At 37.8% G+C, this 27,697-nt stretch overlaps 2 protein-coding genes across 2 annotated transcripts in view; one reads left to right on the top strand and one right to left on the bottom strand.

Annotated features, from left to right (window-relative positions):
• The window catches only part of LOC6045987, a 47,116-nt gene extending 25,757 nt beyond the window's left edge, over positions 1–21,359 (top strand). The window contains exons 10-14 of the mRNA XM_038250477.1: positions 1,190–1,693; positions 3,333–3,569; positions 3,630–3,902; positions 20,167–20,688; positions 20,755–21,359. Of these exons, the coding sequence (XP_038106405.1) occupies positions 1,190–1,693; positions 3,333–3,569; positions 3,630–3,902; positions 20,167–20,688; positions 20,755–21,261 (2,043 nt within the window). The 3' untranslated portion in view covers positions 21,262–21,359. The remainder of the gene's footprint in view (positions 1–1,189; positions 1,694–3,332; positions 3,570–3,629; positions 3,903–20,166; positions 20,689–20,754) is intronic.
• LOC6045988 lies at positions 7,526–8,550 on the bottom strand. Its single transcript, XM_001863225.2, has 2 exons — positions 8,475–8,550; positions 7,526–8,406 (listed from the first exon to the last, which is right to left on the bottom strand). The coding sequence occupies exons 1-2, from the start codon at positions 8,514–8,516 to the stop codon at positions 7,579–7,581; spliced, it is 870 nt and encodes a 289-aa protein (XP_001863260.2). The 5' UTR covers positions 8,517–8,550; the 3' UTR covers positions 7,526–7,578.
• Positions 21,360–27,697: the final 6,338 nt, after the last annotated feature.

The following is a 27,697-nucleotide window of genomic DNA, read 5'->3' as shown; positions in this document are numbered from 1 at the left end:
GTCGAGACGGCTAGAAGAAAGGGGCGCGTCAATGTGGGAAAGGGAAGTAATTTGTGATTGTAGACGGTATTGTTTAGATTCGCAGTATGTTGAGTCAACTGCTGTGGATGTACCTGAACGTTGCAGAACGGGGTTTCCTCTCTCCTTTCCATTTCCAGCTACCATCTATCATCTGTTTATTTTGTTTCACTGATTTTCTTAAACGGCTTTTGTTTATTATCCTCCATTTGATTTCGATTTTACTTATTTGATTCTCTTATTTCTCAACGCTTTTCCACTCTATTTTACTAATTGATGCTGCTGCAACAAACTGTCTGCTTTCCCTTAATTTGGCAGCGATGTCAATTTTGTTTATCATGTGCCTTTTCTTTATTTATCTATTTCAATAATTTCTCATCTTCCCTGTAAATTGCCCTCAATACAATCTAAGCATGTTTGTTACCTCTATTTATTAACTATTGTTAATTTCTTTATCTTCTTCATAAATTACTATCTTTCTTTTACTATTGATTCTTTACATAGTATATTTCTTTCACTGTCAATTGTTTTGAAACTTCACCTTTTTCTTAAGCAAGTGAGGTTCGAGCCCTGACTCAATTTATGAAATGATCAAAGGATTAACGCAAATTTTACTATTGTACTTTTGAAAAACTTTTATAAAATGCTTAGGACCAAAATATTGTAACAAAACACCGCGACAAAAGAAATAGCAACAGATAAACACGACTCAACAATAGGGAAGATTTCAGGAGAAAACAATACACAGTAAATAACAATTAGTTTTTGAATTCAAACTAAAAATATAACAGTTTTTGCTTTATGAAAGTTGATAGGCACACTATAAATGGTTAGGCGCTTATACTTACATCAAACCCTACGTAATGTACCACCCCCGGCCGAGTTAAAATGCGTAACCGGAAAAGAAGGTGTGCATGCCTGGCACGAACACTCAAAGCGTGTTCTAGCGTGTTGCTCGTACTGACTCAGAGCAAGGGTGAGATGTAGGTGTAAGGGCAGTGCGTGTTCGTCGGGAACCTGGTGCATAAGATCGGTCAAGGCCCGTTCTTACACTGAAAATTGCGAATTGCGAATTTAAATTTGGCAAATGTTTCCATACTTCTAGTAGGGTGCCAGGATTGGAAAACAATAACAATTCCGAATGCTTAATTTTGCTACAACTTTGTTCCAGATCGACCCGTCCGGCCCATATCCGAGGAAAATTTGTCAAGTCTGCAAGGATTTCCTGCGCGCGCTGCACAAGTTTCGCCAGCAAGCCCAGGAAGCGAACGATTTGGTGATGGAAGCGTGCCCGGGGGGCGACCTGCAGATGCAGCTAGCGCTGCCTGTTCCAGTGCGCTCTCCGCCCTTGGTTCTTCCTCGGCCCCAGATTCCATCTCCGAGCGCTGCTGTTGTCGTGAAAAATGAACGCACAAATGTGTCCCAAAAGTCGCCTTCTCCGAGAGCTACAAGGCGCACAAGTCAGGACAAACCGTACAAGTTGGCGCGTGCCGTTCAACCAGTGCGAAAAACCTATTCCTGCCATTTGTGCGATTTCAAAGGGTTCTCGCCGAAAGCTCTGTCAGCCCACCTGAGCAAGGAACATCCAAGTCGGTACACGTGCGACATATGCGGCCAGCAGTTCATGCATGGATCAGGCCTGTTGATGCACAAGTATGAAGCGCACGATATTCGTGTACGACTCCGGGGATCGTAGGCGCTTGCTTGATCCTGTTCAGAAGTTAAATGTTTCAATTCATTTCTTTAAAGTTATCTTTACCAGCTTTTGCTTTGATAACCCTAATTTGAGTTGGTTTCTTTGTTTGAAGGTTGATATTCATGAAACAGGTAGACATAAGTATTGGCAATTAACATGAATTCTTTTGCCACATTCTCATTTATAAGAAACTCTAAAAAGTTAATTACAATTCTGACTAAGGTGATGTACAACAAAAGTAAACAATAAAAATATATAAACGTTGAATTTCAGAAAAATCAAAAAATTGTTGCGTATCATTTCAATCACTGCCTACAGAAACATCTCAAGTATCCCTTTGCTTGCTCTATTTTTTATGTGGCCGACTGCGTCAATTCTTCCACAGATTTGATTCGTTGAAATTTATTCGTTCTGAAATGTAATACGAAATTTCCACTTATTATTTTTTTTCTTAATACAAAAAAGTGCATCAAAAATATGGTTTATTCTTGCAAAACTCTTTCCTTCAAGTTTCATTGAAAACATCTTTCCGTTAATTTGTTATTGTTAAAGAAATATGTTATGTTTGAATCAAAGAAACAGACGTTACTGTTATCGAAAATTAAAATTATCCGAACAAAATTACATGAATAAAAACAATAGATAAGACATATAATAAATAGAAAGAAACTAGTGGAAATCTCACATGTTTGGCAGGATAAACACTCGTTCCTAACTCTACCCGACTTCGCTGATTATTACTTTTTTAACTTAATGGTGGGTTCGATTCCCATCTGCTGCAACCTTCCATCGGATGAGGAAGTAAAATGTCGGTCCCGGCCTTGGTTGTTAGGCCGTTAGGTCATTCCAGGTGTAGGAGTCGTCTCCATGCCATAAGTACAAACAACACACCAAACCAAGCCTACTCCGGTGGAAACGCTGGCGGCGGTTGGACTCGCAATCCGAAGGTCGTCAGTTCAAACACTGGGGTGGAAGGTTCCTTGGAGTAAAAAGAGGTTTGGGTGCTCTCCCCATTCAAGCCTTCGGACTCCTAGGTTCGAGCAGAAACTTGCAATAGAGACCACAAAAGACCCGGGGGTCGTTAATGTGGATGGTTTGATTTTTTTTTTGAACTTAATGGTGTGTACGTACACGAAATAAAATGAGCTAGTGTATGTACGCGAAACGTCATAAAGCTCTATTTGTAAAACTTTTATACAAAATAACTTGCTCTTTACCTTTTAAGCTATTTATCACTCGATTTCAGTCCAAATAAGCTTTCTATCCCTTTTGCTCAAGTAACAGTTCACGTCAAGTAAGAGGGGGATAGACTGCTTGTTTACAATCGCAGATTCGCACTATTTAACTGTTACTACGAAACTATAATAAGTGATCTGTGTGAACGCACTCAAAAGCTACTAAAATTTACGCATTGTCTGTTGAGCGGCAGAGAGTTCGCCAACCAAACGAAATTCTAACTCCTCCTAATTCAAAGTGCAATCGAATGTGATCTAAAACGTCTCAAGATGCTCAAGATGCAAATTTGACAGTTCTGCACTCGCGCATCAAATGCATTCTTGTTTACAAAACACAGTTGCGTGCACTTTTATCTGGCCACTTCGTCGGAGCCTAACGCTTAACTCTTCCGAAAATGGAAAACTCCGGCTGCCTGGACCTAGAGACGCTGGAGAACGACAACGGAGAATGCAAGCAGGACCAGCTGCGGATCCGCCACTACATGGACCACTTTGAGCGGCTGTGTCGGCTCTGCTTGGCCACGGAACGGCTCGTAAATGTCTACTCGATTGTTCAGGGACGGAACGTTTTCTACGTGCGGAACTTTGTCAAGGAGGGCTTCCGGCTGCTGGAGCAGAAGGTAACGAGTCTTGTTGGATTCCTACCGCAATAATTTATTATTGATTTATTTAACTTTCAGATTGACAAAAAAGATCATCTTCCGAATTTTATCTGCGAAAAGTGTGAACGAAATTTAAACATTTTGTGCAATTTTAAGAAAAAGTGTGACGCCTCCAGGCGGGTTCTGGAAAAGGTTCGCGACAAGACGATCGTGCCGGATGATTTGCGGGAAGTGGAGATGCTTGGGTCAGCGCCACCCGCTGCAACAACGAATGAGCAGGGCATTTCTGGCCGACTGAGGAGGTCAAAGAAAATGCCCCAGCTGCAGAACAGTGGAGAGGTTCTAAAAAAGGTAAGTTATGGAACAGACGGGTTCAAGAAACATTCCGAATTTTCCATTGTGAATTTCATATGAACTTGATCCCGCATGAGAGAGGCAAGGCAGACCCATTTCATAAAATTGTTAAATAATAGTTTTTTTTTGAAGGGGTACTATAAACAAAATTTTAGTCTTGCCTTGCAATCATTAATAAAGCATTCGGACATCTAGTCAGCTAGTCAGGGTCAGGCAACTAGACAAAATGGTTTTTTGCCATCCATACTCTACCATCTCAAAGAGCTCATGTTGAGTTTCCTCCTTACTGTCACCAGTCCTTTATACCAGAGCTTTTTACCTGTTTTAAAAAAAGTAAATGGGTAAAGTTTGGTCCAATATCTCTGGAATCGCTTTACTTTAGCCCACAATCATTGAATCCATGCAAAATTTTAAAATTTGGATTGGTGCATCAGTGCTGCACCAGGAAGGTAGGATTTTTTTACTTTATTGGCATAAAATTTATCTTGCAGGTCAAGGATTGATACCTAAGAGCATGCAATGGCACTGACCTTGTTGCGTGCTCTTCGGTTGACGTCCACGTAAGGAACATCCTGGAAGGAGCGTAACTAACTACATCCGTAGTTCTGTTAGATCATCCGAATTATCTTGATCAGAACAGTATAGCTCTGGTTCCTTGCGAGTGTCCTATTTTCTTACCTCCACGTTGGCTTGGTTTTCATGATGACCTAGCTGGTGGCCTGTGGAAACGGATCGTAAACCTTTGACCACCGCGGGTCAGAGTCGAGACGGCTAAAAGAAAGAGGCGCGACAATGTGGGAAAGGGAAGTAATTTGTGATTGTAGACGGTATTGTTTTGATTCGCAGTATGTTGAGTCAACTGCTGTGGATGTACCTGAAACATCCCACAACGGGGTTTCTCTTCTCTTCATTCTCAGCTACCACCTATCTCCTATTTTTATTTTGCTCTTGTGATTCCCAATTCTTCACTGATTCTTCTATTTAATATCCAACATTTGATTTTAATTTTACTAAGTTTTGATTCTCTTATCTCTCAAAGCTTTTCCACTCTTTTCTATCAATTGGTACTGCTGTAACAAACTTGTTTTTTTTTTCCTTGAAAATAAACTTTTTCTTAATGTACTAGTAATATCAAGTCTATTTATCATTCGCCTAATCTTTTTTGATTTTATTGCGAATTTATTTATTTGAATAATTCTTTATCTGTCCTATAAATTATCATTACTATAATCTAAGCTTGTTTTGTATCTCTATTTATTAACTATTGTCTAATTTTACATCTAATACATCTAGCTTCTCATTTTTATTCTTCAAAATACGCTCATCATTTTCTTACTATTGATACTTGATTTTTATAAAATAAATTCTCTTTTACTGCCTATTGTTTTCAATCTTCACCCTTTTTTCAAACAAGTGAGGTTTGAGCCCTTACTCAATTTATGGAATGATAAAAGGATTAACACAAACATTACTATTGTACTTTTGGTAAACTTTTATAACATGCTTAGGACAAAAAATTGTAACAAAACACCGCGACAAAAGAAATAGCAACAGATAAACACGACTCAACACTAGGAAAGATTTCAGGAGAAAACAATACACAGTAAAATAACAACTAGTTTTTGAATTCAAACTAAAAATAAAACAGTTTTTGCTTTAATGAAAGTTTATACTGCCCATAATTGAAAATTCGGCTATAATGCCACATCAAGTATTCCGAGAAAAACGCGTTTTAGTGTTTGTCACCAAATCTCCGTCAATGCAATTTCCCATAAGAGTGGCATATTAGCCGTTTGGTTTTTCGCATCGGCAGCCAAGTCTATACACTATTTCAGTGAAATTCAAGGTCTGGAAGATGCGCTGGAACATTCTCTATCACCTGGTGCTAATATCTCGTTTTTGCCAAAAGTGGATATTAGCCGTTTTTTCAATGGTGGGCAGTATAGGCACACTATAAATGGTTAGGCGCTTATACTTACATCAAACCCTACGTAATGTACCACCCCCGGCCGAGTTAAAATGCGTAACCGGAAAAGAAGGTGTGCATGCCTGGCACGAACACTCAAAGCGTGTTCTAGCGTGCTGCTCGTACTGGCTCAGAGCAAGGGTGAGATGTAGGTGTAAGGGCAGTGCGTGTTCGTCGAGAACCTTGTGCATAAGATCGGTCAAGGCCCGTTCTTATGGCCTATCTACAATCACTTAGCTTAGAACATCTAAGTAAAGTAGTTACTTAGGAAAGTCTGCAACTTACGTTCGTCATCCACAATCAACTTAGAAAACTTCCTGGGCTGATATACGTTGCTATGCAGTTGTTTGTTTACCTTTGATATGGAAACGTCAACTTACCGTAGATTTTGAAATTTTCCAAACCAAACGTCAGTTTCTAATTTGATTACTTTTCCATTGTAGAAGCTCAGATTCATTTCCATTGATTCAAATCCCTAAGCTAAGTGAAATTTTCTAAGCTAAGTGATTGTAGATAGGCCATTACACTGAAAATTGCGAATTGCGAATTGCGAATTTATTGGCATAAAATTTATCTTATCCGAAATTACCGAATTTATTGGCATAAAATTTATCTTTGCAAAACCAAATTTTCATGGCTAATATTTATGTAAAATTGATAAAGGAGATTGGAACTACCTCTAACATATTTTTTTACAATGTATTTATTGCTAAACCTTTAATAAAACTAGTTAAACTTATTTCAATAATCCTCTGATATTCCCATAAAAGTCCAAGAATAACAAAAATATATAAAAAATGATGTAATACCAAGTTGACCCAATTACAATCAATCAATGATTCTAGAACATTTTTTTTTGTTCCATCTAAAATGCTTTCGTGTCGGTTGTGCCAGCTTGTAAAAATAGTGTTTAATTATTTTTCAAAAATATCCCTTTTTTGCTTACGTTTTGGCCTGTACAAAAGCTCGTACTTCACTAATATGGCTGAAATTTGGTAAACATGTTTCGGTTGGTTCAAAAATCTTTAGAATTTTTTAAAATTTTCGATTCACACAGGAATTCTGCTGAGATTTTCCAAACATTTTGAAAATGAACAAATTTCGAACATGCAGACTACTTGCTAGGCTTAAAACCAAAAATCTGCTTTTTTTAGACAATCTTTATTGAAACAAAAGGGAATAATTCTAGAGTTTTTGCTTTCCTCCTGGGGTAAGGCAATAATCCTTCTCGAAAAACGAACTTTTCATAAGAAGTTTGTAGCCCCACATTCAAGTATACATACCGACTCAGAATCGAAAATTGAACAAATGTATTTGTGTATGTGTGTGTTTAATTGTTTATGTATGTATGTGCTTTACAAAATCTTATAAATATCAATAGGGACTTATGGGACCACAAGACGAATCGAATGAGGCCAAAACGGTCAAAATCGGTTCAACCAGTGACGAGATATTCCAGTGACATTGATTCGGTACAGATGTCTACATACAGCCTAACACACAGACATTTGCTCAGCTGGTGATTCTGAGTCGATATGTATAAATGACGGTAGGTCTAGGAATAACTGTATGCCTGCATTTATAAACATTGTAAACTAAACCGAAAGAGAGAAAATGGGATAGGTTTTGGAGAATTGATACCATGATTAATTTGAAATACTGAGACGTTTCAAAAAGAAATTTTATTCAAGTTATTTCATATTCAAATCAATGGCACGAAAACCTTGTAGCAACCTCTCCAGTTCCACCCGTGCCAACACATTGGTCGTAACCGTTCTTAACTTGACCCAGCGAAACACGCAGCGCGTTGGGTTCCACGATGGACGCATCAACGCTCGCGATCGAACTTTGAACTGCCGTCTTCAGCTCTCCGAGAGCGCTTCCCGTCAGGGTCGAAATTCGCTGGAAGAACAGGTTCCAGTTATCGAAGGCATCCTGCGGCTGCGAGCGGCCCGAATCAAAGGTTATCAACAGTCGCATGGCGTCCGCTTCGCCGGCGTTCTGCAGCACCGTGAGTTCAGCGGATTGCGCCGCCAGTGTTCCGGCGACATTTGCGAAGGATTTGCCGCTGGCGTGCAGGTAGTCGAATTCGATGCCCTCGAACTGGGTGTGGTAGTGCTGGGCACACTGGCGACGCCTAAGGTTGTCCGAATCTCTGGTCGCGATGGATTCGTTGAAGGAGCTGAGTAGGAGGTCACGTTCAGCCTGGTAGGACGCGGTCTTGGTCAGGAACGCGGTTCTAGACGACTTTATCCACGTATCGAACGCTCCGACAATCGCCGTTGCGTCAGCTGTGTATGTGCCAAAGAACTGTTCGAGCTGAGTCCTGACCTGGTTCAAGGCGGTCACGAAGCCGGAGCCGTCCTGGCTTCCCAACGCGGTGTTCATCTTCTGCTGCCAGACGGTGTTCAGGTTGCCCTTGATTTGCTGAAGTCTCGCGACGTTCTGGAGCAGACCGTCGAGACCACCCTGCAGGACTTCGGCGTACGAGTCCAACGCGGCCGTTTGCTGGTCCCTCGGCACATAGTTGCAGATCTATTTGAGGAGACAGCAAAATGATTAATTTAAAATCCTTCTTCAACTTTCCAACTGTTCGAACGTACCAATAGAACACCGCACAAAATTGCACTACTTGAAGCTAGCATCCTCGCGCTTTGTGTACCCAGGACAGACTGTGAATCTCTGGAGCCGCGAAAGGTACTGCAGGTCCAAAAGTGCGTACCGCTCACTTTATGCTGCGGCGCGAAAAAACAACTTTCTGACACGGGAATACTCCTTTTGCAGAGTTAATGGAAAAGGTCGCGCTTTTTGATGCATTGCAGAAGGAAGAATAGTTTCCTCCATACTCGCTATGAAGATATGCGAGAAGGCTTCAGGGTTAAAATCCATCGACCTCTTGCTTGTCTTGCGGCGGTATATACGAAGAACCTAACTGCAGAAGAAATGCAAAGTTTCCTTGAAGATTCTAGAACTGGCTTGTCCTAAACTGTTTAGCGGAATTTTCAAATTTATAGCAGCCAGTAAAACAACATTGGCGATCTATCATTAGATCATTATTTAAATTTGTTATTATAAATAAATTGGATTAAACCTCGTCAACATTAAATTGAGATATCTAAACTCAGACACCAAATGGCCCGGAGATATTTTCCGGAAATGTAGTTGAAAATTTGTACCTACTTTCAAATGCATTGTTTGGATTTGCGCCAAAATTCGCAATTTTGAAAACATAGCAGCTTGAAAGTAGGCTCAACATTATTATAACCCCTTAATAAAGGCTTAAACCATTATGCTGTCTTCGGCAAAAATGATTTTATGTTATAACCGCCATTCCACGTCAAACAGGAAGTCTCCAAATCCAGGGTTGTTACGGACGGCGCGGATCGCGCGGATGGCGCGGATGGCGCGTATCGCGCGGATCTGGCGCGGATTTGCTGGCTAATTTTGCTCAGGCGCGGATTTCGCGCGGATAGCAATTTTGATAAACAAAATAATTGAGAACGATAGAATTTCTTTCAAATTAAAAAGGAAAATATTATTAGGAATTAAATAAATTCAATCTTTTTCGTTGAGTGCGAAAACATCAATTTCTAAGAAGTTGTTAATGAAGAAAATTTTCTTCTAAAAATTATTGATTTTTTTTTATACGAAACTTTGAAATAATCTTCAAGGAGCGATTTTTTTTAATGTATTGAGATTTTTTATATTAATTTAACATAACATTACAACTCATTATTTTTAAAACATCTACTTAACAATTAAAAAAAATACCATTTTTATTAAAATCAAATTAACAAAATTAAAAAAACAGAATTTTAAAAATTGAAGCTATGAAACTTTTAAGATTTTTATGTTTTTCAATATAAAAATTTAAATTTTTAAATTTTTGGTTTATTGAAAAAAATAAAAATTCTGTTGCCACTCTGAATCAGGTAGAATTGATTATACTCCCAATTAACACAACATGACGAAATCCACTTAGAAATCTGCTAAAATCTCCGTCTAAAAGCGAAATGTAATGTTAAAATTAAAAATAAGAAATCTGGAATTCAACAATTTGAAATAAAAAAGAAACATTCATAATTTGAAATTATCAAAACTTACAGACTCAAAAATCCTGAAAAAGTACGTATTATTAAATTGAAAAATTACGAAAGCATTGCAATTGATTTTTTTGATAATTTTTATTTCTTTTAAGAAAGTTTTTAAGTTATCAAATTATTAAATTATTAAATTAATTAATTATTAAATTAATGAATTATTAAATTAATTAATTATTAAATTATGAAATAATTAAATTTTTCAATAAATAAATAATTTAATTTTTAAATAAATAAATAATTTAATTTTTAAATAAATAAATAATTTAATTATTAACTAATTAAATTATTGAATTATTAAATTATTAAATTATTAAATTATTAAATTATTAAATTATTAAATTATTAAATTATTAAATTATAAAATTATAAAATTATAAAATTATAAAATTATAAAATTATAAAATTATAAAATTATAAAATTATAAAATTATAAAATTATAAAATTATAAAATTATAAAATTATAAAATTATAAAATTATAAAATTATAAAATTATAAAATTATAAAATTATAAAATTATAAAATTATAAAATTATAAAATTATAAAATTATAAAATTATAAAATTATAAAATTATAAAATTATAAAATTATAAAATTATAAAATTATAAAATTATAAAATTATAAAATTATAAAATTATAAAATTATAAAATTATAAAATTATAAAATTATAAAATTATAAAATTATAAAATTATAAAATTATAAAATTATAAAATTATAAAATTATAAAATTATAAAATTATAAAATTATAAAATTATAAAATTATAAAATTATAAAATTATAAAATTATAAAATTATAAAATTATAAAATTATAAAATTATAAAATTATAAAATTATAAAATTATAAAATTATAAAATTATAAAATTATAAAATTATAAAATTATAAAATTATAAAATTATAAAATTATAAAATTATAAAATTATAAAATTATAAAATTATAAAATTATAAAATTATAAAATTATAAAATTATAAAATTATAAAATTATAAAATTATAAAATTATAAAATTATAAAATTATAAAATTATAAAATTATAAAATTATAAAATTATAAAATTATAAAATTATAAAATTATAAAATTATAAAATTATAAAATTATAAAATTATAAAATTATAAAATTATAAAATTATAAAATTATAAAATTATAAAATTATAAAATTATAAAATTATAAAATTATAAAATTATAAAATTATAAAATTATAAAATTATTAAATTATTAAATTATTAAATTATTAAATTATTAAATTATTAAATTATTAAATTATTAAATTATTAAATTAATAAATTAATAAATTATTAAATTATTAAATTATTAAATTATTAAATTATTAAATTTTTAAATTATTAAATTATTAAATTATTAAATTATTAAATTATTAAATTATTAAATTTTTAAATTATTAAATTATTAAATTATTAAATTATTAAATTATTAAATTATTAAATTATTAAATTATTAAATTATTAAATTATTAAATTATTAAATTATTAAATTATTAAATTATTAAATTATTAAATTCTTAAATTATTAAATTATTATATTATTAAATTATTAAATTATTAAATTATTAAAAAATGCCGTTTTTTTAGTTCGGTTCATTTTCGGAGTCATATTTTTGATTAGAAAAATTTAGAGAAGAAAATAATAGAAATCTCGTGTTTCGATTTTCCAGAGTAAAGTTTTGGCGAGAAAGTAGTAAATCCCTAGATTTTATGAATTGGTGATTTATTTTATGGTTTTAATTTTTCAAATTTTCGAATCTAATTTTTTTCCTGAATTTGTTTTTAAAGCAACGATATTAAAAGTGTTGCAAAAAATGCTAATATTGTTTCAGAAATGGCAAAAATGGTTCCATTTCCACTGATTCCACTGATCAACGGTACTGATCCAAATGCCTTCTGTATTATTCTTTTTTCGTTTAAAATTTCATGCATTATGTTACTCTCTTCTTTGTTTGTCGCGATTTTTTTTTATATGGCGCGGATTTCGCGCGGATTGGGTTTTGGGGTCGGCGCGGATCTGGCGCGGATTTTTTCTCGACCTTTTCGTAACAACCCTGCAAATCAAAAGTGCTCCGATTTGGCTCATATTTGGAGTGGGGGTTCTTTGACCCAAATAATTAGACCCGTATTGTTTTTGTTTGGCGATTAGGGTGCTCCTATCCGAAATAGGGTTGTCCAAAAAAATTGCATTTTTCGTCGATTTCGCATAAAGCGGAACGGCTGAACCAATTTTAGAGCGCCACGTTTCAAAAGAAACGGTGTACTAAAAGTTGCGTCTTTTAATTACGAAAATCTTGATACCCTAACATGTATAGGTCATCGCTGAAATTCCAAAGTTATCGCAGCTTTAGTGAAAAAAGATGATTTTTACCCCTTTTCGTCATGTTCCCGTTTTTGCGCGCGGCGCGTAAAAAAAACCCACACTTTTTGTGATCAAAAAATCATATCTCCGAATCGTGTTAATGGATATTCGCAATTTTTGGATATGTTATGTAAAATATTACAAGGAATCAGGGAAAATATTTTCAGATATGAGCTCTTTGATCCCGAGACCTTCAAATTGACAAATGAATTTTTCATTAGACTTTCAAATATTCAGCTAGAAATTTGAAATTAAATATGTCTTTATTGAACTTTCTTATAATAATTACATTTCATTTACATTCTAAGTGGTATGGCTACATGCTCTTCATCTTTGTTATATTTTTCGTTTTCTTATTAACTGTTCACATTCATTTATTTACTTCAAATTGTTTTACATTTTTGCATTGAATCGAATACATTTGGGTAAAAAAGAAAAAAAAATCACTTTAACAACTAATCCTAACTTAAAACTAAAAAAGCAAATTCATTGAAACATTCAAAATCACTAGAACGAGTAAACTACGAACTGTATTTTAAGATGAATGCTCCAAGCATTCTTTCTTGTTCTTGGCGAGTTTTGCACCCACGCAGTGTCGTTGTCATCTCGATGAAAATGTTCTTGTGGTGAAAACAGGTCACTACTGCCTTCATCCGTTGATGCTAGTTGGTTTTCCCTCGGTTGCTGACTGAAGCCAGGAGGTGTTGTATTCTCTGCAACTTTTTGCCGCTGATTCAACGGCAATGGTTTCAGATTTGGAACCACTCGAACAGATCCCGCTCCAGGTGACGCCAAAGCAGGAAAGTCCACGTCCGTGAAAGTTGGTGGTGTTTTGCGACGATTTGGTTGGTGCCTCGTCGTCGCTTGCTATCGAATATTCACAAACTCAGCACGTTTTGGGCAGCTTCGATTCTTGGTCGAATGGTCGCCGCCGCAATTGAAGCATTTGGCTTCAATGTTCTCGTTGATTGTTTCGCAAGCTTGAGTTTTGTGCTCACCTCCGCAGGTTGCACAACGACTATTGATGAAACAGTTCCTTCCACCATGCCCAAACTGCAAGCAGTTCGAACATTGCGTCACGTCACGGTGCACTGGACGATAACGTTCCCAAGTCACGATGATGTTGAAAATTGCCCGAACTGCTTTCAGCGCAGACGGCGTTGTCGATCCTTTCTCGAGATGAACTAGGTACAGTTGATCACGATACTTGATGTCCTTGTTGTGTCTCGTCATCTTGAAGACTTCGATCACGTTCAACTTAAGAGTTTTGAGCTCTTCTTTCAGCACACTCACATCCATGTCGTACAGGCCTCGGAGGACCTGTTTCATGGGACGTTTACCTGGATCGTCATGGCTGTAGTATTCAATCTTTGTGTTGTTCATGAAATCCCGAACGTAGTTGTAATCCTTTCTGGTAGGTAGCAGAATTTTGAGTCCATCAGCACACAAGCGAATGGAAGCTCGTAAAGCGCCAGATTTAATAAATCCGGTCCGCCACTTTCGCACCGAATCCGATGACGATGTTTTCACAAAAATGGGTGGCAACTTTTCCCGTCGTTCAAATTCTTCCTTCTCGCTCACGTCCACAGGGAGGGTAGCGAACTGGTTTCCAGACATTTTTTGAGCGTCCTTGCTCAAACTGCCTGGTAGCGCTTCGGCATTCTTTAGCTTCTTCAAATCTGCCGATCCTTCTGGTGAGGACCGCCTCTTTTTCTTGCCGTGATGCATTTTTTGCACTTTTTAGCACTTTTTTGGTTTGTGAGGGACGCACGTCTGACTCGCTTCTCTGCTGATCGCAGACTGATATTCAGCTAGCTTTTTCGATCCTCCACATATTTTTCCTTAAAAGCCCAACTAATAACCTTTCTTTTGAAACGTGGCGCTCTAAAATTGGTTCTTCTTTTTGCGAAAATGGACGAAAAATGCCATTTTTTGGGCCACCCTATTTCGGATAGGAGCACCCTAATCGCCAAACAAAAAATACCGGTCTAATTATTTGGGTCAAAGAACCCCCACTCCAAATTTGAGCCAAATTGGAGCACTTTTGATTTGGAGACTTCCTGTTTGACGTGGAATGGCTGATACACAACTCTCCAGATCATAGTAGGCCGCCAAAATGTTAAAATTTTGAGTTATTGACAAAAAAGTGCATTTTTCGATCATGTATACGTAGGGGAAATATACCCATTTTAATCACTCTAAGCCGTTCGACCAATTCTCATCACTTTTGCTGATTTCCGCTTTTAAATCAACGTTTTCAGATTCAGAACAAAGGAGAGTTGCTTGCTCACTTCTATTTGAGCTATTTATTACTATGGAACAGTCAAAAACACCTAATGAACAAGAGCTAGAAAATTGGCATCTTGCACAAACTTTCATGAAATTTTCTCGTCTACAACTTTGCCCTAAAACATTATCCAACAAAGTTAGATTTTGGTAGACACCCTGTAAGCCAATAACTCCAAAAGATAGTCCTTATCAAGTACAACAACAACTTAGATCTGACCTCAAAAAAGTGCATAAATTTATAAGTTTTGCGAAATAAGTCTTCAATCTTTTGTCTTGTTGTAAAGATCTTTTAAATACATCTCTTAAAATGTATATCATGGTGAGTTTTATTACAGAAACAATCCTTTTTACAATGTTCCGTACTTAGATCAAAATTATTTTTAGCATAATTTTTAATATTCTTATCTAAGCTTGCTGACTTATGGGATCCCAAGACGGATTGAATGAGACCAAAATGGTCAAAATCCGTTCATCAAGTCCGGAGATGTTTATAACTTATAAAAAATAGTGGATGATATGTGTCACTTTGGGCATTGCAGGGTTCAAGCAAGTTACGTGAATTGAGAACCGATTTAAAAACACGCCCTAAATGAAGAAGACACCGTTTAACACAGTGTACTTGTCCCACGAGTCCAGTAAGAAAAGAAAATGCGAAAACCTTCACCCGATAACCCGGCGCAACGGCCTTGACATTCGCCGTAGCAAGGTTTCATAATTTGTCCACCGTGGTCCTCAAACTGGTTTATTTTTTTATTTAATTTCCTTCATCTTAGCGCATCGCAGGGTACTTGTCTTGTAATTTGATTTTTGTTATTTTTAGTTTCCTGAGACTTTTAAACGTTTTGAAGATTTTCCATTATTTTCCCATTGAGACATACTCATGTTTTTTTTTTCAATATTATAGTTATATCAAGTTGTATAAAACACATTAAACTACTAAAGTTATGAATGTCTGAAGTTTTTAGAAATTTTAGAAATCAGCTATACTTTCTTTTAATTTAATTTTTTTGACAATCAATCACGACAATTTTAGATCCGTGTTTACTTGAATTAAGAAACGCAAATTAGGGACCATCCAAAAACCATGTGGACATACAGAGCGGATTCGTTAATTCGAATTTCACTACTTTGAATGTCCGCTCATTCGAATGCTCGTTAATTCGAACGTATTCGAATTAAAAAGCACTCAACGTCGTCGAGTCAACCGTCAAAACCAGTTGTCAAACTGATGTTGACGTTTCAACACCATTATTCGACAATTTACGAACACGTGGTTTCAAGCTTTTGACAGCTATCAGTCGTACCAATTAGCGAATTTGGATTCGCTCATTCGAATGCAGTTCCATTCGAATTAGCGAAACTGCTCTGTACTTGTTTTTTAATTCTCGGTCTCAAAAAAAAAAAAAACAGGACAGTTTATTTCAATTTTTATTTTTTTTTCGACACAAAAAACTGATTAAAAGATGATATCTATAATTTTCCATAACAAATACTTTTAGAAAATGCAAAAAAAAAACAGTCAAATAAAAGTTTTGGGGGCCTTTGGAACGATAGAAATGATCATTCGTTGAAATTTTGTACCCACCCGGAATTACGTCGTCGGAAAATCCGCTGGCATCCGAATCGGTCCAAGTTTCGCCGGTTTCTTTATGACTCAAATTTTGGATATTTTTATATGCGAATATATAGGTTTTCTATCAAACCCATCATTTAAAACACCTGGAAGATTCGTGATGTAGTGGTAAGCGTGGTTGCCTCTCACCCAGTCGGCCTGGGTTCGATCCCAGAAGGTCCCGGTGGTATTTTTCGAGACGAGATTTGTCTAATCACGCCTTCCGTCGGATGGGGAAGGAAATGTTGGTCGTAAGCTCAGTCGAGGTGTAGCAGTCGTCTTCCTGGGTCCTGTCTCGGCGGAGTAGCTGGTAGGCAGTTGGACTCACAATAGAGGAGAAAAGCAACTCGCGACAAAATTTTGAGGCTAGGAATTTTGACAGGTATGATTTTCATAAAGTATTCGCCTCCTTTTCTCTCCCACGGAAATCCTGGGAACGAGGTAGCTGTCAAACTAGGCCAAAATGTTAAAGTCACTCACAAAATTAACTTTGAGTGATTTGAGTTCATTTCTGACGTCACAATTTTCTCCTTTATTCAAAGTTCATCAGTTCGAATCCCAGGGTGGATGGAAGCTTAGGTATGAAAAGAGGTATGTTATTAGGCAAGAAAACTGTGACGTAGCAAATGAACTCAAAGAACTCAGTATTCATTTTGTGAGTGCCATTTGAGTGGTTTGACAGGTGTCAAATCGGGACTTAGGTTTTTTTTTGAATTTGCTTCCGATTGCGCGAAACGTCATAACCCGAGTTTTTTTCGTATGAGTGTCCGTGTGCTTGTCCGTGCTTCTGGCCGTGTTCGTGTACGTGCACCTGGCCACTTAATTGCCTGTTCCTGGTCGTTCCCGTGGCCGTGCTCTAGGCCGTGTCTTTGTCCGGACTCCTGCCCGTGTTCGTACCTGTGCTTCTGGCCGTTTTCGTGTCTCTGGCCGTGTAGGTGCCTGTTCCTGGCCATTCCCGTGGCCATGTCCTTGGCCGTGTTTGTGTCCATGCGAAACGGAACAACCGGAACAAAATTATAATTTTAATCGCTAAGTCCCGAAACTGACACCTGTCAAAAAAGTTCATTCGGTTGTTTACCTTTGAGGTTAAGTTCCGAGCTTTTCTCCTTTATTGCCTCAACAATCGGACACCAAGTTTCGAGTAGGAATCACGCAATCAAGAACGCCAAGACAATGCTGTAGAGCGAATGATTTGTTTTTTTTTGTGAATTTTTCCAAATCAGTCGCGATGAAGGTGATGATTATTATGACCCCCAACTGTTGTGTAGAAAACCTGTTCCGACCCCTCGGTCGAGAGGTTAGGATTAGGATTTCCACGCACCCAGAATTGTTTCGCTTGGCTGCCGGTTTGCGATTCCGCACGGAATCGAATAATTTGATATTTTTTTGTGGAAGATGCGGAACTCTGTTTTCTCTGTGTTCGGATTTTGGTCGGACACGGAATTAAACGCGTGGCGAACTCTAAACGTTGTTATCTTTATTGGTTATGGTGGCAAACTGACAGTTTGTTGCGGTTGTTTTGCACGCTCAAAAGGTTTTACTCAAATCTTACACGGTGGTGTGGTTCCACCCAAACATCCTCCCCACCTTGAGGCAGTAGCCTCAATTCTTTGACAGTGTTTCGGAACTTTGAGCTCCACCCTGAGGTTCGGCGTTGACATCCAGCTGCACGAAGAGGGACGTTAGTTGAGTTTGCAGCATTGATTCTTCTTCGAGCTTGCCAGCCACAAGCCAGCCGAGCGACGACTTCTGTGCAACAGGCAAGCCATCCCCGTCTACGATCTGTCCAGCTTGAAGCATCGGCAAGAATAATTCGACACCAAGGATGACGTCCACTTGTCCTCCTTGGTTGAAACCAAGATCGGCCAGCGGAAGTCCTTCTAGTAGTTTCGTCTGCTTGAAGTTAACGCTTCGGCACGGTGTAGGGGGTGCCAGCACTTCGAGCACGTGTGCTTGCGTCTTCAGAAATACATCGTTGTTGAAACGGGACGCGATCTCCAACTGCGTCGTTCCTCGCGTAGTTCCAGCTTGCGTTCCAGCCACTCCGGTGACCGGGAATCGGGTGTTGCTCCGGTTGATCCCGAGGCGCGCCAAACAGGCTTCGCTGATCAGCGATGCACCGGAGCACGAGTCGATCATTGCTCTGGTCGTGTGGAATTTACCATGCTTACCTCGAAGCTTGATGAGGGCAGTAGGAAGAACCGTGGTCTTGGCGGGTGGATCACTAGTAGCATCAGACTTCAAACTCGAATCCTCCGGTGGTTGAGTCTCCGTGACCGGTTGCTGGACCGGAATCGTCGACTGCCTTTGACTTTGAAGTGCTGCGGTAGCTACCGGGCTGTCGTCGTGTTGACAGAGAAGTGTGTGATGACGCTGCCTGCATCCATCAATTTTGAAGAATTGCTTCGAGGAACATGATCTCACCGTGTGCGATGGCTTCAAGCAGTTTAAGCACAGTTTGGATTTCTGTACTAACTCCAGTCGGTCGGTGACGCTGATCGCCTTGAATTCGCAGCACTGGAAAAGATTGTGTGCTTTGTAACACTTGAGGCAGTGTTGTGGGGTCACAACGTAGCTCTGGACGGGTTTCTCTGCGGGCTTGAGAGGCTGCTTGCTAATCTTCTTCTTAGCTGCATCTCCATCTACGGTGCATTGCCGGGAGAATGACGAGCAGGTTTCGAGGGCATCGCATCTGTCTTCCAGGAACTTGACGAAGTCCGGGAACGTGGGTTTATCCATGTTTACTACCTTTTGCGCCCAGAGCGCTCGTGTCTCGTTGTCAATCTTCTCCAGAAGAAGCTGGATCAGCCAGGAGTCTCGTGTCTGGTACTGCTCGCCAAGGGTGTCGAGCTGTCTTATGACCTCGTCTGACGTAGTGACTAGCTTCTGAAGATCGTCGAAGTTTGCGTCTGACACGATTGGCTGGTCCAAGAATTCCTTAACCAGCGCAAACACAGTGTACTTCTTCTGGTCGTAACGTTTGAGGAGTTTTTCCCACGCCAGCGGGTAGTTGGCGTCTGAGATGTCGAACGAACTTACGTGAGTGCTTGCATCGCCTTCGAGGAACGACTTCAGGTATTTCAGCTTCTGCGACGGCCGCAGCGTCTCTTTGCTGTGGATGGTGCTGACGTAGAGATCCTTGAAGGAACGCCAGGCTTTGCGGTCGCCACTGAACTTAGGAATCTCGATTGGAGGAAGCCGCACGTCAATGAAAGGGTCGGGTTGTGCAGGATAGGGTTGGCCTGCCGCCTGTTGGCTGCCCTGTTGAAGCTGGTTCAGTTGGGCTGCTTGAGCCGCTTGGTTCGATAGTAGCGCTCTTTGTGTTTGCAGTAGCGCCGTCAGAGCAGATTGGATGTTATTCGCCGGCTGACCTTCCGTGACATCGCTCGCAACGGATCCTTCATCCAGTTCGACGTAAATCGACTTCGCCTCGTAGTAGCGATCCTCGAACTCCTTCCGGTAGTCGAAGACCGAGATCAGTGATTGCAGGGTTGCCTTCGGGGTTGAGTCTTCAATCTCGTCCTGGACGTCGAAGAAATTGTTACCCAGCTGCTGGAGCCGTTCCAGGCGCTCCCTAACCTCGCAAAGTGAGGGCTCCTGCGACTTGACGCGTTTCGCGGTTTCGAGCTCGCGCTTCACTTTTTCGAAAAGCACATTCCGTTTCGCGGTGACTGCTTCCATGTTGGGTCGGATCTGCTATCCGGTTGCTCGAAGGACCATAAATGTTCGAATTTGGTCGGAAACAGAATTAAACGCGTGGCGAACTCTAAACGTTGTTTTCTTTATTGGTTATGGTGGCAAACTGACAGTTTGTTGTGGTTGTTTTGCACGCTCAAGAGGTTTTACTCAAATCTTACACGGTAGTGTGGTTCCACCCAAACACTCTGTGTAGTATTAAAATTAAACCAAATTACTTTCAGCTCCCCCAAACCACCAGCGTAGAAAAAGTTGACGAAACCGTTAAGCATGAAACATCAGCTCCAACACCACCGGAAGTCACTGCCCCTTCCGCTGAGACAATCGCTTCCCCGCTCAAAATCGAACCGGAAGAGATCAAAGAGGAAGTTATCGGCAGTGTTCAGGTAATATTCCCAGCTGACGATGCCGAGCAGGTGGCTTTAGTCCCGGAAGAGGCAGCCGACGATGCAAGCGAACCCGAACACGAGTCGGAGGAATATCTGGAGGAGCATGAAGACCAGTCCGACAGCGATTACCAACCGGATGATCCACAGGAAGAGGGTCAGCCTAGAAAGAGCGGTAGAAGGGGAAGAAGAGCCAAGTCGTCCGGTTCGTCAAGGTGTGACAAAAAGTCCAAGGAGAAGACGGTTTGCGCCATCTGCGGGGCGCTGGTCAACAACGTCAAGTGCCATATGGTCATCCACGAGGAGGTGCGGCCGCATCAGTGCGAGCACTGCCCGAAGAACTTTACCTCGAGGAATAAGGTGTATAAATTGAATTGTATTTGAATCAGATGTTTAACAATTTTTATTCATTTTCTCTATTTTAAGTTGCAATCACACATCAACAGTGTCCACCTGAAAAAGCGCGACTTCAAGTGCGAAATATGTGGGAAGGCGTTCCTCGAAAAGAACAACCTTAAGGGCCATCTTCGGATCCACAACGGCGACCGCAAGTACCAGTGTGACCTTTGTCCGAAAAGCTTCCTCTTTGCGGGAACGCTCCGTTGTCACAAGTTGACCCACACCCAGGACAAGCAGCACGAGTGCCACGTCTGTGGCAAGCGGTTCCTCATGCGGACCACCCTGAACAAACACCTGTACGTGCACAGTAACGAACGGCCCCACAAATGTGAACTGTGCGAGAAGGCGTTCCGGACTTCGACGCACAAAATCATCCACATGCGAACGCACACCGGAGAGAAACCGCTGCAGTGCCGGATCTGCCTGACCGGGTTTGCCCACCACAAGGCGCGAAGTGTCCACATGAAGACCAAACACGCCGAAGAGCTGCTGGCGTTGGACTTGCTGGACGAGAAGGGACATCTCAAGTTTTGAGAGCATGACACTTTAGGAGGTAAGGTTAGAAAGTGGTGTTTTTAACTGTCTTATTTTGTGTGTTCAGTTGATTTTACATAAAAGTTGTGTGTAAATTACTTAAATTATGTCCTTATTTTGTCCGAAAGTACCGCTTCAAAACAATGGCATCTTAATTCATTATTTTCGAAAAAATAAATAGTAACATTATTTTTTTTCTAATACGGACTTCATAGTCCGAGTAATGGTTCAAACATTGAGATGAATTGCTGACTACTATCGTAGAAATATGCCGTGGGCAAGCCGCATTCTCAGTGTCTTGTCGTGAATTAGGGGCGCTGGCAAGTAACAGGTGAAGCCATTTCATCGATTTAACCTTGTATTGTTTATGATTTGCTTGAACATTAACTCACCGTTCTCCTGGTCCGAGCTTTTCGAACAGATTTTGCTACTTCACCTCACGCACACGATCCAACTAATCTGTTCCTCAAAGAACCCGCTGAAGAACGTTTCGGATTGAGTAAAGATGTTGACTCGTAGGTTGATGTTTTTAGAGGGCAAACAGAGGTTCGTTTGGTTTACATGGTTGTATTGGTGGCAACTTCTCCTTTTGAATAAAATACCAAATTAATATCAACAAAAACATTTACAATTTTTCGAGTGATTTCAAGTTCAAACAATTTATATGTTTATATTTGAAAATACAACTTCATTCGATGAAAGTATAACACCTGGGCGTATTTAAATTCAGAATTTACATTAGGTTTTCACACTCTTTCGAACGCCTTAAACATATTTCCGGCAATTTTGCGACTAACGCTTTTCTCTTTCTGGCTTTTACCAGCTCACCCTTGATTTCTGCATTGGAAAACCTCGAAAATCTTTATCTTCGTTTCCGCTTCCACATTCCAACATTCCATAGGTCGCCTTCCCTAAGGTGTCATGATACGGTCCCTTCCCTTTACTAAGATATTTAACCAGAGAGCAACTCTCTTACAAAATCGGCCGATTTCGACCAGTTTTTATTTTATTTTTTGATTTGGCTCAAACTTTGTGGGGGCCTTCCCTGTGACCAAAGAAGCTATTTTGTGTCATTGAACCCATTCAAGTCTCCAAACAATTTTGGTAGCTGTCAATGCAAAAATAATACATAAATATTGCACGTATTCCCGAGAAAGACACGCGGCAAACCAGCCTCGAAACGACGCGCCACACTTTCGGCAAATGCGTGCTGTCAAATCCCATACTGCGCGTTTTGTTTTTGTTGATCTTCTTCTTCCAATCGCCTGGCATTGTTGTCAGGTATATTTTATATAGAGAAGAAAAGCAACTTGCGACAAAATTTTGAGGCTAGGAATTTTGACAGGTATGATTTTCATAAAGTATTCGCCTCCTTTTCTCTCCCACAGAAAACGGGGGACAATGTAGCTGTCAAACTAGGTCAAAACGTTAAAGTCACTCACAAAATGAACTTTGAGTGATTTGAGTTCATTTCTGACGTCACGATTTTCTCCTCTATTGCACCAAAAGTGCAGAAAAATGTTTTTTTAGAATCCGAGATAGAATCAGCCTGTACAAGGTTTGATTCAACAAATTTTTTGCTGACTATAATCAACGCCGATTTTGCGTTGAAACAAACCTTGATTTTCTCAATTCTACAAAAATATTTAGTTGTTTTGAAAAAGTTGCTTTTACATTTAGCGTTGATTCAACAAAAATCTTGATTTTCAAATCAACAAAACGTTTTGTTGATTCCAATATGCCTTATTTTTCTGCGTGCTGGCAACAATGTCTATGGCATATCTGATATGCCGCGCGGCGTGTACCTTTGAAAAAACGGACAATATTCAAACAGCTGTAACTTTTGAGTTAATTTTCTGATCCATTTGGTGTCTTCGGCAAAGATGTAGGTATTGTTGAGGACCTGGGTGCTGAATAGTCGTTCGCAAAACGGCCTCAATTTTTAACTGTCAATGTGGAACCAATTTACTGTTCGCCAAAAGTAGAGAGTATTGTTATCGATCATTTTGTAAGAATGAAGCATGTTTGACCATTGAGGACCTGGAGTTTAGGTCAAGAAAACTTAACAATATTGATGATTTTTTTATAATTATGAATGGAAGTTGTTAATGGAGTCGATGTTTCGTATTGTATTTTATCCATCCAGAAGCTGTCTTTACTGTTTGATTCTGTTTGAAAAACTACTGGTTTAGTGAAATTTTTCTCTGCTTGTTGGATCAGCTTCGCTAGAATTAGCGATGTTTTTTCGCAGGACCATGAAGAGCTAAACTGCCGTTCTACGCATAATTGTCCCATGTTCAAAAAAGTGCAACTGAGAAAAATGCGATTGTAATTTTTCGACCGATTTCTGTGTTTCTACGCATAATTGTCCCGTGGGTTCCTATTCGCGCTATGTGTCCCTAATCGCCCCAGTTAGCAGTTTATCATCCTTATTTGTGATCCTCTTGCTATACAACAGGTAAACAAGGCATAATGCTTAGTAAAACTAATGATTCCGTGTATGAAAATACTTGGTGGGACAATTATGCGTAGAAGTTCAACGATGGGACAAACAGACTTGGTGTTGTTTTTGATAAGTTTCCGAACAAAGTACCAGATTTTATGTGTTTTTCTCAAAGTACACATCAGACTAAACTTAAAAATGGCGTAAAGTCAAAATCGTCAAAAACTGACATGGGACAATTATGCGTAGAACGGCAGTACAGGGTTTCAAAATCAGCCAGTGAATTGATCTGCGACATCGCAGAATGACACTCTAGCCGCAGTTCTTTGCACCCGTTAAAAAGTAAAACTCTGGAGTTTTTTTTGAAAAGGACCAATAAACCAAATTTTCAGTTTTTGCTTTTTGGGTGTTTTTGAAACCGCCTGGAGTCAGGGGTATTAAAAAACACCCAAAAATCAAAAAATTAAAATTTGGTTTATTGGACCTTTTTAAAAAAAAACTCCAGTAACTTCTTCTAACCGATCGAAACTTGAAAACACACACAAACTTAACACGTAGCCTTATATGTGGGACAAACTTCAAATCCGTCTTTCTCAGCATGCTGTTTTCGCATATGGGACATTAGTGCGAACATGGGCAGCGTAGAACTGAAAAATCTTCTCCTAACAGGTCAAAGCCTGCTACAGAGATGTATTTCGGAGTCACACAGTATGAATGCCAGGCTGTGGAAAATAGTAGTTTATGCAACAAGTTGCAAAAAAAATGATTTTTTCAGCACGAGTCGTACATTTATCCAACGAGGTTCACCGAGTTGAATAAATACGAAGAGTGCTGAAAAAATCAAGTTTTGCAACGAGTTCCATACAACATTTTTTGTAATTCCAAAAAACACACACTGAGTGAAATTTTATGTCAAATTTTCATGTATTTTGTCAATAAGGCTGGTACAAATATTTTTAAAAGTTTTTGTCACCCCCCCCCCCTTTAAAATTGGCCCGAAAAATCAGGGGGCAAAAAAAAAATTTTACAATAAACTTCAAAATTTCAATGAAAATTCAAGTGCAACCAGCTGAAATCAAATTTAAATACATTCTTCTGCGTTTAAAATCATTTTTAGCATGTTTGCTGCCGCTCTAATCTAGTCCGTCCCATATGTTAAATGTGGGTGCTGAGATAACGCCGTGGGAAGCTCAAAAAATGTTTCACCATTTATCACAATTCTAATCAACAATTTTTTGATAAATTTTTATACAATTATTTCAATATCAGTTCAACAAATATCCCTAACAAAAAATTGTTTCATAAAACTTATAATTTGGACGTAAATTTGTGATATCTTCATAATGGAACTGACTTGCCTTTATTAGTCGATAAATAAAGGCAAGTCAGTCGAGGTATCAAGGTAGGCTTCAACATATACACCAAAAGTTAAACTGTCATTCCAAGGTTTGTTTTGGTAATTTCCAAGTAAATTTAATAAAATTAAATAAAATGTATGTTTATTTTATGTTTATTTCAGATGTATTTAATTTATAGAAGATTTCAGAGCTGTACTATAAACGAGACTAAATGACTAGAGAGGCAAATTATATAAGAACTATGTCTCAACATATGGACCGTTGAAGTTGAGTGATCCACAAAATCGGAATATGAACCTTTTCCAGAACCAGGACTACGAAAATGCATTTAAGCAGGAATAGAATTTTACGGAATACTACCCATAATGGTGTGTAGTATCTTTTGTATTCGTGATTGTCAATTGTTTAAAAACAGCATGGTTTAAAACATTACGTTTAATAGTTTATAAATACTCAAGAAAATACTCCTACAAATATGAACAATTTTTGATGTTTTTATGTTCTAAAAGTTCTTAAAATCATAGTCCATGAAATTAAAATAGTTTCATTTACCATTGAATCGATTCATGAGACATTTTTTTAGAAGGAACTAACTTGACTTTATTTTGCATATGGGACAGCACGAAAGTGATTTTTGTTTTGGAATTTCAAGAACAAACATAACATTTTTATTAAATAGGCTCAAAGTACATGTAAAAACAAGACTTTTGTTATGTTTATCTCAAAAATGATAAAAATACATATGGGACGGACTAGATTAGAGCGGCAGTTTGGGTTTATTAAGATTTTTTGAAAATTTTCGATGCCAAATCTTTTTTTTCGATACAATTTTTGTTTTTGTCAGATCTTAGATTTTTTGAAAACTAATGATTGTAAAACAACTGAACTAGTGTAAAATGCATTTTTAAACACTTTCTTCATTTAAATGTGAAGACTATGGCTTGTTATTTAAATTTTTATATTTTTTTGCCCCCCCCCCTTGACTTTTTTAAATATTTGCTTCGGCCTAAATCGTTTAAATCAAAAAAAATGTTGAAAAGTGTTACTTTTCAAAACAAGTGCTGAAAAGTTTAACTTTTCAGCACCCATTTGAGTGCCCATTTTTTATTTTGAAAAGTGTTGCTATTCGATTCTGTTATTTTTGATACAGAAAAGTAGGCTATTCTTCATGTAAACTAATGTCAAAAACATAAACAATGACTTTTAAATCTCGCCGTTTGGCAGGCATGATTTTTAAAACCCGCCAAACAAATCGCAGCAAACTCTGGGTTGCGAAGCAAAAACTTTGTAATTTCAATTTTGTTTTCGACGGAAGTGGTGGAGTATTTTTCGGAGAATTTGTTTTTGGGCAAATGGGAACATCATCGGGTTCTGGAGTGGATTCTGCGGCCTGGAGGCCAGTGTCGTAGCGTTAAAATTAGGTGAGAGAGTTTTTTGATTTTTATATTTTTAACAACTTGCTCATTTTGTCCACAGGCTGGCAAAAATCCGATACGCAGAATAACCTGGTGCTAAATTGTAAAATGAAGGTTTGTCCCACAAGATGATTGGTTCGGGGCTAAGAAGCGCAGGATCATTTCACATGCCATGAATGAATTTCGCTCGCGATGAAAAATGGCTGTGTTGCTGAACAGTGATTTTTCTTACTTATTGACTTGTGTACAAGAATTTTAAAACTTTGTTGCAAATGCTCGAAAATAAAAAAAAATACTGTTCAATGTCTTTTATTGGGCTGCGGCCACACAAAAAAGGAACGTGACGAAAACGTTATACAAATTGTCTTTAATCAATGATTGTAACACAAAATGATTAATTTTAGTGCAGATATTTGGTAATTTGTATCAAATAAATGGAAAATAATTCAGGCTTCTTAAAAACTGATGTCAATCAGTCAAATCAGGCTTCAAACCAAAAATACATGTGGGCGATTTTCTGAAAACTCGAAAGCGATTCTTCTCAGGGTTTTCTAGGGGATTCAACAAGTTTTTTTTGGCGATTCAAAGACGCCGACGCTTTTACACAGATCTTCATTAAAACAACAATTTTAATAGTATGTAGAATTTTTGCTTTTTATTTTATATAAATTATCCGGTATCCGGTTAACATTTTTCGAATGCAAATGGTCTCCCATCTGGACAGCCAAAACTAATCATATTTGGGGACAAAAGCACTGCATTTAGCACCAGGTTATTCTGCGTATCGGATTTTTGCCAGCCTGTGGACAAAATGAGCAAGTTGTTAAAAATATAAAAATCAAAAAACTCTCTCACCTAATTTTAACGCTACGACACTGGCCTCCAGGCCGCAGAATCCACTCCAGAACCCGATGATGTTCCCATTTGCCCAAAAACAAATTCTCCGAAAAATACTCCACCACTTCCGTCGAAAACAAAATTGAAATTACAAAGTTTTCGCTTCGCAACCCAGAGTTTGCTGCGATTTGTTTGGCGGGTTTTAAAAATCATGCCTGCCAAACGGCGAGATTAAAAAGTCATTGTTTATGTTTTTGACATTAGTTTACATGAAGAATTTCGTCGTTCAAGAATGACAGGAAAAGTTAGTAGTTTCACGACGGAATTGCAAAAAAAATTGTTAGAGAGTGTCATCATCTTCTCTAGTAAAAAAAACATGGTTA

Source organism: Culex quinquefasciatus, chromosome 2 (assembly GCF_015732765.1).
Source record: "Culex quinquefasciatus strain JHB chromosome 2, VPISU_Cqui_1.0_pri_paternal, whole genome shotgun sequence".
Lineage (NCBI taxonomy): Eukaryota > Metazoa > Arthropoda > Insecta > Diptera > Culicidae > Culex > Culex quinquefasciatus.
The sequence above is the reverse complement of the archived record's forward strand: the minus strand, read 5'-3'. Positions and strand labels throughout refer to the sequence as shown.